This window comes from Diospyros lotus, chromosome 5, assembly GCF_014633365.1.
Source record: "Diospyros lotus cultivar Yz01 chromosome 5, ASM1463336v1, whole genome shotgun sequence".
NCBI classification, from domain to species: domain Eukaryota; kingdom Viridiplantae; phylum Streptophyta; class Magnoliopsida; order Ericales; family Ebenaceae; genus Diospyros; species Diospyros lotus.
This window is the reverse complement of record NC_068342.1, coordinates 42,496,994-42,515,777: the sequence shown is the minus strand read 5'-3', so window position 1 is coordinate 42,515,777 and position 18,784 is coordinate 42,496,994. Positions and strand designations below refer to the sequence as shown.

Below are 18,784 nucleotides of genomic sequence, written 5' to 3'. Positions count from 1 at the left end.
AATATCTCTAACAACCCCCCCCCACACCCCCACCCCCACCCCCCACAGTTGTAATATCCAAACTAACACAAATACATAAAGTAAATAAAGACATAACAACATAACATAAAGGAAATGAATAAGAAGATGTTGAAGTTTGCCTAGAGTTTGTGCGGTAGAAGATCAGTAAAGTATGGAAGATTATTGGCTGGAAGTTATTAAACATTTAGGGTTTTTTAAGCCAAAGTGTAATTAATGTAAACTTTGGGGGTCTAACTGTAATTTCCCTATAGTCATTAGTTATATGGGGGTTCTGCCTCCTCTATAAATAAGAGGGCAAGGCGGCAGTCTAACACCTTCCTCTCTCTTGCCAAGTTCTCTTCTTCTATTGTGAGTATTCTTTGTTCTAGAGAAAGTGAGTCATATGTATTGTGTTCTTGAGTTTTCTTGGAGTGAACAAGGGCTGTACTTGAGCGATAGGATTGAGAGAGAGGTTGGGCTTTGTACTGATCAGTTTCATCCTAATAAAAGGCTGCTCTTGGTGGGTGTTTGAAGGCTGGATGTAGGATTGCCAAAGGCATTCCGAACCAGGATAAAATCTGCGCCTAATGCTGTTTGGTTTGATCTTTTTATTCTGTTATTTCCTTTTCTGTTGTCCATATATTCTGTTTCTATTCTTTCATTGCATCCGAGAGTGTTTGAGAGAGTTTATGTGAGGGTTTTCTCGCCTAAGGTTGTAACCTAAGAGTCCTAAGGTTAACAATTTGGTATCAGAGCCTCCCCTAGGATCAAGAACTGCTTTCTTGCAAGGTTTCTTTATATTTCTTGTTGATTTAATCTACCTACTGTCTTCGGCCATGGCTGCAACAAGATATGATGTAGAGAAATTCACTGGCCATAATGATTTTGGCCTTTGGAGGATTAAAATGAAAGCTTTACTAGGGAACTTAGGACTGAAATCAGCCTTAGAAGAGGAAAGAAAATTGCCTGAAACTCTCTCGGCAGAACAGAAACAAGAAAAGCTAAAACAGAAAGAGGAAATTGATGAGAAGGCCTTTAATACGCTGATTCTTAGCCTTGGTGATAAGGTTTTAAGAGAAGTATCCAAGATGACCACCGCCCTATCCCTATGGAATAGGTTAGAGACCCTATATCTAACCAAGACCCTTTCTACTCGGTTGTTCTTGAAAACCCGCTTCTTCTCATTTAGAATGGGAGAAGGTCAGAAATTGCATGATCATATTGATGATTTTACAAAGCTGTGTTTGGACCTAGAGAACATAGATATCAAGTATGATGATGAGGACAAGGCCCTCATTCTCTTGCATTCTTTGCCTAAGACCTATGAGACCTTTGTTGACATACTAAAGCATGGCAGGGAAAAACTGTCACTTGATGATGTAATTGGAGCTTTAAACTCCAAGGAACTGCAACAAAAGGTAGAGGTAAATAGTTCTCCAGGAGATGCCCTAGCAGCTTTGTCTAGGCCGAAAAAGGGGGATCAAAGAAATAAGGATAGGGGAAGATCTAAGTCTAAAAATAGTAGGAGATCTGTTAGGTGTTTCTTATGTCATGAGGAGGGCCACATCAAGAGAAACTGCCCAAACAAGAAGAAAGAAAACCAGGAGAAAACCAGCCCCGAATGCTCTAACACCATGTGTGGTTTTGGCTATGAGAATGCGGATGTCCTATAGTTTTTCTAGGTATGCTGGTAGAGTAGCATAGGTCCTAGGTTTAGGGTGTTCTTCTCATAGGAAATGGGTATTTACCCATAGAGACATGGTGGAGGGGGAAATGGTTTGTCTAGACATCAATCTAAGGCCAAGATAATTGGAGATGTGAGAATAGGAAGCATGGTGGAGCTGTTCCAGAATATTAGAAGCTGTAAAAATGTCCCTGTTTTTAAATAAGAAAGTCTAATGTCCTTAGGAATAATTAGATAATGAGAATTGGAGTCCTAAGAAGTTGCAAGGATCTCTTAGAGAGATCGTAGCAACCCTCAAGAATAGAGGATATGTGGTGCATGTTTGCAGGTCTTGTGGATAAGCTGCAGCCACTAAGGATAGCCTATGATAAGTTAGGTTAGCTCATTTCTTGAGGATGGCTCACAATGGTGAGCAAGGACTGGGAAAGGTATCTAAGGCTAGGGATATTAGGGGAGGGGAAAATTTGCAGGTATATAGGAATAGAATCCATGTAGTTTTTTGACTAGGTCTCCATATGTAGTGTTGCCTAGGATGGGATAAGTTAGAAGCCAAAGGTTAAGTTACAAGTGAGATATGGAATTGTCGGGTCTAAGGAGTCTTATGCACTATTTTGAGTGCTAAAGAATGGGCTGTCAAATAGAATCTCTTGTGCAGAAGAGGGATGCACTCTTGTCCAAATGAATGGCATGCAGCCATGTAAATTTGGGGAGAATCTTGGACTTAAATGGAAGATCTCTTAGGTTATAGGGGTGGAGTGCTGAGAAGTGTCTATTTGAGAATTAAGGAAGGTGCTGGAAACGGGGAAAAGTCTAGGAAAAATGCTAGACAAATGGCCATTGATTAAAGCAGCACATGAAGGCTTAATTTTGGATCAAATAGGTATCACTAACAGCCATTATCCATGTGGAATCTAAGGGGAAAAGTGATCCTATAGAGTAGCCCAAAGGAATAGAGGTTAGAGGGAATGGTAAGCAAGGTTGATTGCTTAGAAGGTCTCTCTAGGGATGATGGTAATTCCGGGTGAAGGTATAAGGAATCTGATCCCTTTAGGATAAGTCCAAGGGTTGAATTGTTGAGTGCATGGAAAGCTATGTGTATTTCAATGGTATGCCTAGGGAAATGTAAGGCAGCTTCATCGGTATTTGTTCATGAAGGATTCTCAAGGTATAGCTGAGTGTCAAGATCAGTTTTGAGAGTGAAGAATAAAGGGAGAAGCTGGAATTTCTAAGGCATAGAGGTTGAAATAGGATTTGGATAGCTTAAAGCAGCCTAGGTTACCCAATCTTAAGCATATCTTGATTCCCTGGTAGATAGTTAGAGGAGAGTTAAGAAAAGAAGTCTAGCAGTCTTGTTCTGAAACAAACATGAGAAGAAAGGCAGTGGTAAAGCCTAAAGGCCGGATTTTTGGGAGCTAGGAATGGAGTCTAGCTGTGAAAGGTCAATCCGGGTGAGGTGCACTGTGTTTGTAATGCTGTGTAAAATTTTAAACCCTTGAGGAGGATAATTTTTAATAAGAGTTGCAGGTTTAGTTATTGCAGCTAGAATTTATCCAAAGAGTGGTCCATTATTATGTTTTACAGCATTGATATGTTTTTCTTTGATGTGTTTGTGTTTGATTTGATCAGGTTTGTGTCCATCACTCATGTGGAGAGCAAGTTTTTTTTTGGCTATCGGATGAAGAACTCAAGGCAAATGGTGGAGATTTATTGAAGTTTGCCTAGAGTTTGTGCGGTAGAAGATCAGTAAAGTATGGAAGATTATTGGCTGGAAGTTATTAAACAGTTAGGGTTTTTTAAGCCAAAGTGTAATTAATGTAAACTTTGGGGGTCTAACTGTAATTTCCCTATAGTCATTAGTTATATGGGGGTTCTGCCTCCTCTATAAATAAGAGGGCAAGGCGGCAGTCTAACACCTTCCTCTCTCTTGCCAAGTTCTCTTCTTCTATTGTGAGTATTCTTTGTTCTAGAGAAAGTGAGGCATATGTATTGTGTTCTTGAGTTTTCTTGGAGTGAACAAGGGCTGTACTTGAGCGATAGGATTGAGAGAGAGGTTGGGTTTTGTACTGATCAGTTTCATCCTAATAAAAGGCTGCTCTTGGTGGGTGTTTGAAGGCTGGATGTAGGATTGCCAAAGGCATTCCGAACCAGGATAAAATCTGCGCCTAATGCTGTTTGGTTTGATCTTTTTATTCTGTTATTTCCTTTTCTGTTGTCCATATATTCTGTTTCTATTCTTTCATTGCATCCGAGAGTGTTTGAGAGGGTTTATGTGAGGGTTTTCTCGCCTAAGGTTGTAACCTAAGAGTCCTAAGGTTAACAGAAGACAACAAAAATTGTAAATGGGCTGCCAATGTCGCACCAAAATCTCTGTGTGTGACAATTGCCCTTCCCAAGAAATGCTGAGGAGGCTAGCAGTCCTTGGGAATCGCTAAAGGAGGCTTGGTAAATACTCGCAAGTGTTGTTTCCTTTGTCCCCATGCTCCCACTTAACCAGCACCTAAATGAGAGGAACCCCATGGTTATAGATCACCCTCCATCCAATATTGCTCTTGGTTCTTCCGCCCTTTCCTTTTCCTTAGGCAATGATGGTAGTTCGGGATTGACTTACTCTTTGCCTGATGACCTTTTTAAGAGAGACACATGGAAGATGGGTTGAATTCACAATCCCTCTAGAAGATGCAATTGGTAGGCTACCTTTCCAACCTTAGCTATGATAGGGAATGAACCAAAATACCGAGGAGTTAGTTTCATAACCAATCCTTGAGTAATGGACCTTAAATGGGGGTGCCTCAGCCGTAGATAAACCTCCTCCCCAACCTCCAACTCTTTGTCACTTGTCCTTTGGTTTTCATACTGCTTCATTCTTTTTTGGGCTAAGGTCAGTTCTTGTTCCAGCTGTCTAAGTACCACCCTCCTTTGCTGTAAATACTCTTCTACTGAAGCAATTGTAGCCTGTCCTCTTATGGCTGGTAATACAGGGGGCTTATAACCGTAATTAGCTTCAAATGGGGACATTTTTAGAGTGGTGTGGTGGGTAGAATTATACCACCACTGGGCCAATGCAAGCCATCTATGCCATTGGTTAGGATGTAGGATACAAATGCACCTAAGATAAGTTTCCAAGCTCTGATTCACTCTTTCCGTTTGCTCATCTGTTTGGGGGTGGTAATTAGTTGACATGTTAAGTTTTATCCCCATTGACCTCATCAACCAAAAGGTGCTGGTGAATATTTTGTCTCTGTTCGATATGATAAATCTTGGAACCCCATATAGAGCCACCATCCGGTCCATGAACGCCCTGGCCACCTCTTGGGCCGTATAAGGGTGAGCCAAACCTATGAAATGTGCAAATTTAGTAAACCTATCCACCACAACCAGGAAACTATCTTTCCCCTCTTAGGTAAACCCTCGATGAAATCCATGGACACACTTGTCTAAGCTTGGTCAGGTATTGGTAGGGGCAGAAGCAATCCGAGGCATGCAACATTCTCATACTTGCACCTCTTGCAAGTGTCGCAAGATAACACAAATTCCCTCACATCAATCTTCAATTTTAGCTCTTCAATTTTGGCCAATAGAACAGCTGCTTCACCCTTAAATAGGTATTTTGGACCCCTGAATGTCCCCCCAAAGGAGACTCATGCAGTGATTGTAATATTTTTTTTTCCAAAGGTTCCCTTTGCTGCCAATGACCACCCTGCCATGAACCAGCAGCATCCCCTCTCTTAGGGTATAATCATCAGTTCCTTGTGATCCCACAACCATCTTTGTATGAATTCTTACACTTCCTCATCCCCTTCGTAACTATCCACCACTTCTTTACACCACTCCGGTACCACCATGGTAATGGTTGTCAAATTCCCATCCTCATGGCATCTTGAGAGGGCATCTACTGCCACATTCTCTTTGCCCTTCCTATATTGTATTGAATAATCCAATCCCATTAATTTGGCCATCCCCTTCTTTTGTAGTTGAGTTTGCAACAAAAATTTCAAATTCTCTTGGTCCGTTTTAATTATAAATTTCCCCCCCTCCAGATAATGATGCCACTTATCAACCGCCATCAAAACCGCCAAAAATTCTCTCATATATACTTAGGCCAAGTTGTCTCCCACTTAGAACTTGGCTTAAGAAGGCTAAAGGTCTTACCTTTTGGGTTAATACTACCCCAATGCCACTCCCACAAGCATTTGTTTCTACCACAAACGATTGGCTAAAGTCGGGTAGCCCCAAAACAAGAACCTTACTCACTACCCTCTTCAACCTCTCAAATGCTGCCTCGGTCTCCTGCCCTCAACTAAAGCTTCCCTTCTTTAAGAGGTCTGTTAGAGGTTTACTTATGGCCCCATACCTTTTGACAAATTGACGATAATAACCCGTCAGCCCAAGAAATCCCCTCAAGGCTCTCACTGTGGTGGGTTTGGGCCAAGCCAACATAGCTTCTACCTTCTTAGGATCAGTACTAACCCCTGCCCCTGAAATTAAATGCCCCAAATACTCCACTTGATTCTATCCAAATGCACATTTTGGCCTTTTGATGAAAAGTTGGTTAGCTCTAAGGACCTCAAAGGTGGTTTTTAGGTGACATATATGTTGGTCCAAGGTGGGGCTATATACAAGGATGTCATCAAAGAATACTAGGATAAATCTTCTTAGGTATGGCTCAAAGATTTGGTTCATTAGTGATTGAAATGTGGTCGAGGTGTTGGTGAGCCCGAATGGCATCACCAAAAATTCAAAATGGTCGTGATGAGTCCTAAAAGCAGTTTTATGGACATCTTCGGTGGTAGTTGGATCTAAGGTCAAGTTTTGAAAAGAAATGGGGATCATGTAATTCATGCATCAAGTCCTCTACTAAGGGTATAGGGAATTTGTCTTTAATAGTTAAGGCATTCAATTTACGATAATCAACACAAAAACACCAAGATCCATCCTTTTTAACTAGGAGGACTGGCGATGCAAAAGGGCTTTGGATATGCCTTATGAAGGATCGGTTCAACATATCCTTCACCATCTTTTCAATTTCGGTTTTCTGGATTAGAGAGTACCTATAGGACCTAATGTTGATGGGTTCAGCACCAAGCTTAAGGTTTATGGAGTGGTCCAAGGCTCGGGTAGGGGGTAAGGCTGTGGGTTCAACAAATAGGTCCTTAAAGTATTCCAACAGTTCATCAATTAGGTGTTGAGAATGTACTTGATCAAGTTCCTGGGGTTGAGACGTGACAATCAAGTGTACTTCCCTTTGCAGCACCTTCTCGGACCCTTCCTCCACTGTTATAAGTGAGCCTTCCCCCACAACCACTAGTGAGAACAATTGGGACAGTTGACACCATTTGTTCTTGAACATTTTGTGCAGTTTCTTGCCCGAGATCATTTTGCAAGATTCGGTCTCCCTCCCCCCGGGTCAGTGTCATTTTTTTCCCCCCTTGTCAAAGGAAACCTCCATTCTATTGAAATCGAAACTTATGGGGCTGACCCCCTTCATCCAGTCAACACCCAACACCACATCACATCCTCCTAATTGTAGCAGTCTCAAGTCTACCTCAAATTCCTCTCCTTACATCTTCCAAGTAAACCCATGGCATGCCGATTTGCTAAGCACTCTGTTGCCATTTGCCATTGTCACACTTAGGGGCTGAGTTCTTTGGAGAGGGCATTTTAGCCTCTTAGCTATTCCTTCGTCAAGGAAACTATGTGTGCTTTCGCTATCAATTAGGATCAACAAGTTATGATTCTTCAAACTCCCCTCTACTTTAATTATCTCGTTGTTAGTCACTCATTTGAGTGCATGTAGTGATATTTCTCCATTGTTTTCTTCCTCTAATTCACCTCCATCTTCTACTTCTTCTTTGGGCCCCTCAGTATCATCCTCCTAGTCTCCTTCCAACAATAAAATTTGCCTCTTACATTATACTTATCCCCACACCTAAAACAAAGGCCAACCAACCTTCTTTGCTCTCTCAATTGCTCCCCATAAGGCACGGTGTTGGACCCTGCCCCCTGTTTCATTCCTCCTCCACTCTTGCCTACCTCCCTGTTAACATGCTTGACTCCCCCACTGGTTGATCCCACCATTAGCCCATTATGTTGTTGTCTTTGCTTCTTCATAAGTGCTTCTACAATCATTTCTTGTAACCTTGCACTTTCAAATGCTTGTTCTACTATTTGGGGCCTAATCATCTTCCCCATTGATCTTATATCCTCACCAAGACAACTCAAGAAGCTTGATACGAAATAAGCTTTAGTAAGGTGTGGGTTTTGTTGGGTCATATAAGACCTTAAATCCTCAAATCTTTTTAGGTACATGTCCACACTTCCAATTTGTCTTAGCTTGTTAAACTCCTCAATGGTGTCTACCCTATTTCTTTCTCCAAATCATTAACATAGTTTGGCTACGATCTCCTCCCAAGTAAACTCATTTTGCAAACTTAAACATCCTTGAAACCAAGCGTCAACAACCTCATTAAAGTAGGCTATGGCGATTGTGACTCGCTACCTCATTGGTATGTTGTTCCACACAAAAACCCTCTCACATTTCTTTATCCACCATCGGGGGTTAACCCCCTCGAATATAGGAATTTCCATCCGGGGCATGGTGAACCTCGGGTGCTGCCCATTAGGCGCACCATTCCTATTGTTTCCCACCACTCCTTCCAACGTTTCCTCTGAATTGGCCTCCATTTCTGCATTGGCACGACCCCTGTCTCCCTCATTTATATGCAACAGAGGTTCATTTCTATCTCTAGGGGGAAAGTTTTCAGCCACCCTTACCTGGTTTTGGCGTGTGAACATAACCATAAATTATTGCACGTCATCTCGCAGCCTTGCCATTGACCCATCTAGCCTTTGCTCCATCCCTTCTAGCCTCTGCCCCATTCCTTCCAGGGCACCTTCCATCCTACTATCCATAGCCTTGATAGCCTCTCAGTGTTCTGGGCTTCTCTTGCCTCCATCAGACCCATTCTATTCTGAAGCTTGGCCATCGTTGAGTTAACTTGCTACAATTGCACCTCAAAATTTTTCATACGAGTTCTATCCGCCATCCTTCACTTCCATTACTATGCCTAGGATCAGTGCTCTGATATTAGTTTGTCACAACTCCAATGTGACAATGAAAACAACCTTCTAATTCGATGTGAATTAGAGTGTAATAGGGATTATGGAGAAGAAGAAGGTAAAGAGAGATTGGAATTAGAGGGAGAGAAGAGAAAATAGAGAAAGAGAGATGAAAATAAAGAGAAATGATAGAATTTCTTCTAGATTTCACACATGCCTCTATAAGTCGATTCTAGAGGATATTTATACCTCTAGCCTGGGTGCTGCCGTAGCAAATCCCCACCATAATAACAAACTATTTTGTCTTTTTCCAAGGCCTCTTTACACGTGGCCTCCCTTATAGAATATCTCTAACACCCCCCCCCCCCCCAATAGTTGTAATATCCAAACCAACACAAATACATAAAATAAATAAAGACATAACAACATAACATAAAGGAAATGAATAAGAAGACGACAAAAATTGTAAATAGGTTGCTAATGTTGCGCCAAAATCTTCGTGTGTGACAAGTAACCAGTGTTGTATCTTTGAAAAAGACAAAAATTGACTCAACTTATTAACCACAAAGGCAATGTCCGGTCTAGTGTATGTCAAGTATTGTAGAGAACCAATGATAGTCTTATAGAGTGATGGATCAAAAAATGAACCACCCTCATTAGTCAAAGAAACTCCCAAATTCACAGGTGTGGCACAGGGTTTGCAATCCTGCATGGCTGCCTTTTTCAACGAATCTAAAGTATACTTGGATTGAGTGAGATAAATGCCACTGTCATCTCTATGCACTTCAAACCCTAGAAAGTAATTCACTGAACCTAGAGTTTTAAGGGCAAAATGAGTATCCAAATCCTGAATGCAAGTCTGAAAGGTTGTAGAATTAGAGCCTGTAACAAGAATATCATCAACATACACCAAGATGAATAACACATACTTAGAGGTCCTTTTAATAAATAAAGAAGCATCAGAAACAACCCTTATAAAACCCCAAGCCACCAAGGCAGCCCTCAGTTTTGTGTACCAAGCTCAAGAAGCTTGTTTGAGACCATAAAGAGACTTCTTCAGTCTACAAACATGAGAGGGAAACTGAGAATTAACAAATCCTCTAGGTTGCGACATAAAAACCTCTTTAGTTAGATCACTATTGAGGAAAACATTATTAACATCTACTTACTGAATAGCCCATCCAAAGGTAACAGCCAAGGAGAACAACACCTGAATAGTAGGGGCCTTAATGAGAAGACTAAAAGTTCTAGCATAGTCAATCCCGGGAGTTTGAAGAAACCCCTTAACCACTAATCAAGCCTTATGAGAACTGATCCATCAAAATTATACTTGACTCTAAACACCCATTTGCAGCCAATAAGATTCATATCATGAGAAAATGGTACAAGTTCTCATGTATGATTATGCTACAAAGCAGAAAACTCCTCCTCCATAGCCTTAACCCAGTGATAATCTAAGAGAGCCTCATGAACGGAATTAGGTTCTAGGGTACTCACTAAGGCATGAGGAGAAGTGACAACAAGCTGCTTAGATGTAGACCTAGTAAGCATAGGATGAATAGAAGGGGCTACAGTAGCTTTAGGTTTAGGTAAATGGGATTAAACTGAATGTTGATCATGATTAGGAGTCAAGTGAGAAGGAGAAGAAGAAGAAGAAGAACTAGCAAAAAGAGGAGTAGATAAGGCAGGAATGGAGGGTTGTGCTACTTGAGGAGAAGAAGAATTGGAAGAAAATGAAGGAAAAGATTGAAAGAACAAAGTAGAGAAACCATCAAAAGCTTACTGATGTTTAAAAAAGGAGCAAGAAGAGGATGAAAACAAAGTAGTAAATGGATACTCATCAGGATTGAACTGCACATGTCTAGAAACATAAATTTTCCCTGACGGATGCAAACACTTGTAACCGGCTTGAGCATGGCTATATCCAAGAAACACACATTTGGTAGAATGAAAATCGAATTTGTGCCTTGTTATAGGGTCTAACGTAAAGAAAACAAGCACAACCAAAAGGTTGCAACAACAGGTAATTAGGTTGTCTGTGGTAAAGCAATTCAAAAGGAGTGTAAAACTTGAGAGGAGAGGTTGGTAACAAATTGATGGTGTAGACAGCAGTTTGAAACGCTTCTACCCAAAACTTTAAAGGAATGTGAGCATGGGTTAATAATGTAAGACCCATCTCAGCTATGTGTCTATGTTTTCTTTCAACTACACCATTCTGTCGGTGTGTATAGGGACATGTAAACCGATGTTGAATGCCATGGCTATGAAGGTAGGGTAAGAAGGCTTTAAATTCTCCCCCATTATCAGTTTGAATAGCTTTAAGTTTGGTCTGGTACTGTAGTTCAGCAAACTTATGAAAAGTTATAAAGGTGGCCAATGCATCAAATTTTAGTTTCAAAGGATATAACCATGTATATCTAGTATAGGCATCAACAAAAATAATGTAATACCTATATCCTTCAGTGGATACAACAGGAGAAGGACCCCACATATCATAATAGATCAATTCTAATGGTTTCTTTGATGTGATTTCACAATCAGCAAAAGGAAGCTAATGTAATTTTCCAATTTTGCAAGAGTCACAAAATGAAAGGACTGAACGTGAACAAGGAATATGAATCTTATCTAAAATCAAATGCAGTACATTAAACGAGGGATGCCCCAATCTTGCATACCATTGTTGACATACATTGTTATTTTGGGCTATATTTACATTGGGAGACAGTTCATGAGAAAATGAATTCTGTCTTTTACAATTATTCAAAGAAGAAACACTACTGGAAAACTCATTAAGCTTGATGGATTGGACTAAGTTGTTGTTAGCAGCATGACCAAATGTTGGAGCCAGCTGATAAAGTCCATCCTTAAGGTGTCCGCGAAGTAGCACTAACCTTGAACCCCTGTCCTTTCCTTAATCAAACAAGAATCAAAATGAAATTCAGCAACAATATTTTTGTCTCTTGTAAGCTAAGAAACACTAATGAGATTTTTCTTCATATGAGGAACATGAAGAACATTAGACAATGAAATGATAAAGGTAGGATTTGTCCAAGTATATAATTGACTAAGGCCAATATTAGAAATAGGAAGTCTCTTACCATTTTTAACGGCAACTTTGTCAACACCGTTGTATGGAGCATGCAGAGATAGATTGTTTAGGCTGGAAGTGATATGGTTTGTTGCTCCCGAATCAACAAACCATGAAGGTTCTCCATGATAAGGAGGCAAAGAAGACAGGGATAGGTTTTCTGAAGGCTGAGGGAAATTACCATAGTGAGCCCCGTGGACTGAACCTACTTCACTCAAGAAGACTTCATTAGAATCACTTGGGGCAGCTATATATGCTTTTGGATCTGATTGTGTAACAGTTCTAGGCCTTCCAAAATTTTGGCTAGGAGTCCTTTGAAAGTTTCTATCGAACTAGTGGTAGCACTTATCAACAAAGTGACTAGGTTTGCCACACAATGGACAATAGACTCTCCTACTAGTAGATCTACCACGACCTCTTCCTCCTCTATTCATATAACCACCTCCTCTAGGGTTCACAAATGTCACAACCTTGAGGGTATTTTTGTAATAAAACCTATAGATGCATAAGCGATTGTATTAAGCAGTTACTGCTTTAACTACTTGTACCTATTCGGTTGCGCCTAACAAACCAAGGGTGCTAGCCTATAAAAGGCCATGTGAGGAGGATAGGAATCATCAATGAAGAGATGGGTTCTTTCCCTCTCTTTTCTCTCTCTAATTCTCCCTCCTCTTTCAAATTCTCCCTCCACTTTCTTCTATGTTCTTAATTTCCAGAATTAGCCACACCTCAAATCCAAGGCATGACAATAGATCCATTACCATTTCTCAGCCAGTATGAAGCAACATTAACATGCATGGATGAAGATGCAGCAGAATCAAAATTGACAGCAGAGTGTAGCATATTCTTAGCAGCTAGTCTTTGCACATGCATCAACAACAAATATTGGACTTTCCCCAAATCTATATTATCCATTTGATAGGTAAGGACTAACAACAGTTTCATAATCATGATCTAAACCATTAAGGATAGCTAGCAGTAAATCTTTATCGTTCAGAGGTTCACCAATGGTAGCAAGAGCATGCCCTATGGTTTTGACTTTCAGCATATAGTCGTTTACAAAAAGAAAATCCTTCTTGATTGACCTCAATTGCTGATTTAATTGAAAAGATTTAGCGATAGTTTGCAGAGAGTACAGACTTTCAAGGGAAGACCATACCTCCGCAGATAATTCACAATGAATCACCTGTGCGAGTACCTCTTTATCGATTGTAGAGAAGAGTCATATGAGTAACAACTGATAAGATCTAATCCAATTCATGTACTCTAGATTGACAACAGGAGAACTAGACTCACCGACTACCAGATCTAATACATACTTCACTGGAGACGGAGATTTGTTAAGGAATGGAAGAAGATCGAATGCTCTGATCATTGCCAAGATCTGAGCCTTCCAGAAGATATAATTGCCAGAGTCCAGCTTGATAGCAATATAATTGAAGGCTTTCCCCATTGCCGCAAAATCAGATTGTGAAGCTGATGATAAGGAAGAGGAGGAACGAGGTAGAGAAGAGGAGGAACTGAGATCTGGATTAGAAACCATTGACGTATGTCGATGGCTCTAATACCATGAAGCAAGAGCTTCTAGGGCACAAAAAGAAAATGCGAGAAGAAGAAAGAAACCTCGCTGAAATTCTTATTGATTCTTACTGAATAAAAAATAAAAATCAATACAAGATAGAAGGTATAGCTAAGTATTTATACTCAGTTATCCTTGATAACAGATAGTTGTTGCAATCTGCAACAACCAGCTAACCGCCTAAATAACAGCCTAACTAAACAACCATCACTTATAACAATAGAGCAGAAGTATAAACATTACAGTTACAACAATATGTCACAACTCAAGGGTAGTTAGAAGGGTATTATTGTAATAAGGTTGTAGTAGTTAGTAGGAGGTACTTTGTGAGTTGTTAGGAGCACATAAGTGTTATTTTTCAGATTTTATTTCCTGTTGAATAGCCTATAAATAGGCTCTAATATGTAGAGAAAGGCATGTTGATGAATGAAGTGGATTCTTATCTCTCTCTCTCTCTCTCTCTTTTGATTTCTCTCTCCCTCCTTTAATTCTACCATCCAATTTCTCTCCCTAATTCCAATCACAACCCTAGGTAACCCTAGGAATGTGACAAATGGTATCAGAGCTGGTCCTTCCTAGGCTATGATTTTGGTAAATTTGTATCAACTTGGTTCGAAATTGAGAAGCGAAACAGAGCTAGTTGATTCTAGGTTTTGACTGGCGATTACAAGCATTTGTTCCATCAGAGTTTAAAGGACTTGAAGGCAAATTGGAACCGAGCAGAGTCAGGCTAACCTTGGTCATAATTCCGACAATGATTATTAGAAGGGATTTTCTGGAAGCAGGCAATTCCAGGCGTGAGTGTGCGATTCAAGAGGGCGACCTCGAAAGCAAAGTTGTGCATCAAGTTTTTGAAATCCATGATGAGAAGCAATTCCGATCAAAGCTGCTAAAGCCAAGGCAATTCAGCGCATCTAATTCCAATGGGCCCGATGATTGTCGGTGCTTCAAGTGAGTAAAATTCAGTGGATAATTGAAGCAAAGGTGACTGAGGCAAGAAGGAACGGCACCGACGATTCTTTGCGAATTGTGAAGATTGGGCAAGAAGAGCGAATTGAAGCAGATCCAAATCTAAGTGGATTTAGTGAGGTGAATCTGGAGGCTGAACATATTCAATCAAGTTTCAGAGGTGAAGCATAATTCAAATTGAGAAACAGATTGGAGCAATCAACCTGAATTTGGAAGGTGAATTCAGAGCTATTGATTGGAGACAGAAGTGAACAAGCAAGGTCGAGACAATCGTGCATCTGTAGCAATCACGGGCAGTTGCAAGCAACTCTAGCAATCGGCAACTGCTGTAGAACTTGGAACGAATTGAACTCAAGCCAATTCAATTCCAGCGATTCCGACGGAGAATTGCCCCTCGGCTTGAAAATCTAGGAGGCATTGATCAATCAAGGAAGGTGTGCATGTGACCAAGTCTGCGATTGGAGATTACTAGCAGTGCTTTCGATCTGAGTTTGAAGGAATTTTGGATCACATTACTAGCAGCGATAGGAACAATGGATTTCAGCTACTGCAGTTGCAATTCAAGAAAGCGATTCACCTTCATCGCAACACAGTAGCTGAGATCCAGAATCGAAGCACGTCTAGAGTAGCTAATCCAAGAGGCGAGTTCCTTTGATCAGTTATAGACTCAGAATTGAAGACGCAGTGGAGGCATGGTGGTTTAGATGATACAGGCTTAAGTGGATCTTGAGTGAAGCGAGAAGTGTTGTCATTGTATGTGACTGAGTTGCGACAGCAAGTGCGATTGGAAACGGTTTAGATGAGAATTCCGTAAGCAACGATTCTCAATTGACTTGATTTTAGTTATGATTCTCAACTCAGATTGGGAAGTGGTGAGAAGTGAAACGGAGCAATTAGAGCCATTGCAATCACTATCGGACTTTGGAGAATTTGATTTGGAGCCTGTTCAGTAGCAAGAATTGAGATTACTGAACTGAAAGCAACCATTGCAGGGTTGAATTAGATTTTGGGGATAAAGGATTGCTAAATTTTAATACAAGGAGGAGTTTCCGAAGGGATCCTTAGAGGCTGATCAAGAGGCTGTTACAGGATGTAATTTTAAGGAATTGAACTGAGGAGATGGCCGAAGGACTAATTGTTGCAACAAATAAAATTAAGGACCTCTATAGGCAGCTGGACGATTTTTTGATCCTGCGTTCACATAAATTTCATATTGCTAATCGGACTTTGTCGACCTCAATTCCAAGTGCTGATTTGCCCACTCTTGCTCCATTGGCTATTCCAGTGTTTGACAGGGATAGGCTAAAATGGTGGATCGGGCAATATGAATGGGTGTTCTACCAACACCGAGTAGCTGAAAATGAGAAGGTAAAAATGGCTGCAACTAATCTGAATGGAATTCCGTACATTTGGCTCCAGAATTGGAGCTGGGGAAGGGTGGAATTGAGCTGGCCACAGTTTGTAATTGACTTGTGTAACCGGTTTGGAGAAAGGACCAAAACCTATAATATCAATGGAGCTTCTAAGGCTGTTAATCTGGAGATGCAAGAAGCTGATGAGGAAGAATAAGAAGCGGAAGAAGGGATTGAAGAATTAGGGGATGGCAATCCAACAGTTGGCAGCATCTCAAGCACCCCCACTGGTATTGAGAATCCAAATGCTAAAACCCTCAATATGACACCGTTGGACGAGGTAATTGTTGAGGATGAAGCTGAGATATTCGCTAGCAATCCGAGAGCCAAAGATCTTGAAATGGAAACGACCACAACAGCCTTAGATTGTAAAGATCTTAAATCTATTTCTCTTGAAAGAATAGGAATGGAAGGAGTCGCTGAACTATCTACTATAGATCAGGTAACTCCAATTGAGAAATCAGTCAATTGGGAGGAAACCTGTGCATTAATCGAAGTGGATAACAATGGAGGGCAGTTTAAGATTGGTTAGAGGTTAAGAAAGGATGCTTGCATGAAATTGATTATACTAAAACCTTCCAACAGTATGTTTCTGATCTGGAGCAATGGAGGATGCAAAAGGATAAAGCGAAACAAGATGAAAGGAAGAAAGGGAAGGGATTCTTTGTTGAAGGGACCGAGACCCTTGTTGTTTTGCTTATTCATGTTTTCATGGGTGTGACAGCAAGACATAATGTTGTTGCTGCTAAGGAGAAAGAAAAGAGAAAGCAAAAGAAAAGGGAAAAACAAGATAAGAATAAGGAAAAGCGAAGAAGAAACCAATGGGTGAAGAGGCATTGGATGAAGAAACAATGGCTTGGTTGTAATAAGTTTCTTGGGGACAAGAAACCTTTCAAGGGGAGGGGAATGTCACAACTCAAAGGTAGTTAGAAGGGTATTATTGTAATAAGGTTGTAGTAGTTAGTAGGAGGTATTTTGTGAGTTGTTAGGAGCACATGGGTGCTATTTTCCATATTTCATTTATTATTGAATAGCCTATAAATAGGCCCTAATATGTAGAGAAAGGCATGTTGATGAATGAAGTAGATTTTTATTTCCCTAATTCTCTCTCCCTCTCGTTTCCTCTCTAATCTCTCTCTCTCTCTCTCTCTTTTGATTTCTCTCTCCCTCCTTTAATTCTATCATCCAGTTTCTCTCCCTAATTCCAATCAAAACCCTAGATAACCCTAGGAATGTGACACAATATAAGGCAACCACATCAAAACATAAGAAAGTCCACAACAACTACTCAAACATTATATCCTTCTACAAACATAACCCTAAAGGGTGCCAAAATTCTCACTTTCGCATTCTGAGCCAAATTTATGTGTGCCAGGAAGTGGTTACATGCTACAAGCTGATATTCAAAAACCTAGGTCTTGTAAGAAGTTATCATAAGATCATGCAAAATGAAGAGATATTAACCAATTACCTCATTAGTACAAAAGCAACGATAAACATGACCAGATTTCAAAAGCTTTTTGGCATGCTGTTTATACAAAACATTTCTTTCAGATTGCCGATAGGGACCGTAGTCTCCACCAACACCAGGACCTGCACAATTTTAAAGTCTTTCATAATCAGCATTATTTCCAAGGTATTAATGCAACTGGGATCAGAGAAGGGAAGCATAAAATATAACTGAAAGTGAAGAAAACATAAGAAAATTCAGATGTCTGCATGGGACAAGGAGGGGCAAGCTAAAGTCTGACATGAAAAATGGTTCATTTTCTTGTTGCTAGACTCCCACTTTGTCCAAACCTACCGTTAGCAGCTGTTTGCCTTTATTGCTCAGGGGCTAAATCACGTAGCCCCGAAGGAAGTCTGCTAACCAAGAAACCAGTTTGATTAACTTAATTAATACAAATAATGAGGCTAAATGTGAGGGCGGGGGGGGGAAGGAATTGTACAACATTTCAAAAGCATTGAGCATTCTTTGCTTCTGCTTATTTATTTCTTTCTTTCTCATGTTTGGAATGAAATTCCCTTGATAACTACCACATACATGTCAATTCCACCAAGTTAAACCAACAAAGAAACCCTAAACAAGACAAACTAAGTTGTTAAAAAAAAAAAATTACTCAGACCAAGATCAACCAAACCCACAGATGAAAAGATGATAGACTTCAAGCGACAGAGCCAGCACGTGAATTTGTACAGATAGACCAAGTTTTCCCTCCATGGAACCCCCAGATGCAACCGGTATAACTCCAAGTAAGAAAAGAAAATCTCAAGATGTGGAGAAGCAATTCCAAATTTAAGCCGAGCTCTTATGGAACGAAATGCATGTAATTGTTTCGCCCAAATCATAGGGGCAGAAGTCCCTATTTGGGAAATGAAAGGACAAATGTCTAAACATGGAAAATTGCGGAGAACCAGAATAAAATAACAGAGAAACAGAAAGAAAGGTGTAGTAGTAGTGGTGGTAGTAGTAGCAAGCAAACCTTCATCCCAGTGAAGACCGAGCCAGGAAAGATCGTGTAACATGGCTTGCTCAGACTCAGCGGTGGACCTCTCCAAGTCGGTATCTTCAATTCGGAGAACGAACTTGCCAGCGTGGGACCTAGCGAAGAGGTAATTGAAGAGAGCAGTTCTGGCGCCTCCAACGTGGAGATTACCAGTGGGTGAAGGAGCAAAGCGGACTCGGACTTGTCCACGGTGGTGGACTTTGTTTGGAGAATCGGCCGGCGCGGATGCTGAGATCGAAAAGCTTCTGCTTGTCGTTGTCCGGAAACGAGACGACGCAATATCAGCAAGGGAATATTTAGAGCGTAAGGATGGAGAATGAGGGAGGAAGATTGGAGGGGCCACTTCCGGAATAATCCTAATTCTCAACCATGGCGATCCAATTGCCCCCAGCGCCGTCGCCATTGCCGTGCCGGGCTAGCAGCGTAGGAAAGAAGAAGAACAAGAAAACGACGATGCCGACGGCTTCCAATGGATAACCCCTTTCCAGT

General features: G+C 40.8%; 1 protein-coding gene across 3 annotated transcripts in view; it reads right to left on the bottom strand.

Moving 5' to 3' along the window:
* Positions 1 to 18,698, bottom strand: part of LOC127801046 (glutamate--tRNA ligase, chloroplastic/mitochondrial) — a 35,637-nt gene extending 16,939 nt beyond the window's left edge. For all 3 annotated transcript variants that reach the window (XM_052335856.1, XM_052335858.1, XM_052335857.1), the window contains exons 1-2: positions 18,272 to 18,698; positions 17,260 to 17,381 (exon numbers count right to left, since the gene is read on the bottom strand). In XM_052335856.1, coding sequence (XP_052191816.1) covers positions 17,260 to 17,381; positions 18,272 to 18,698 — 549 coding nt within the window. The remainder of the gene's footprint in view (positions 1 to 17,259; positions 17,382 to 18,271) is intronic.
* Between the last annotated feature and the right edge of the window lie 86 nt (positions 18,699 to 18,784).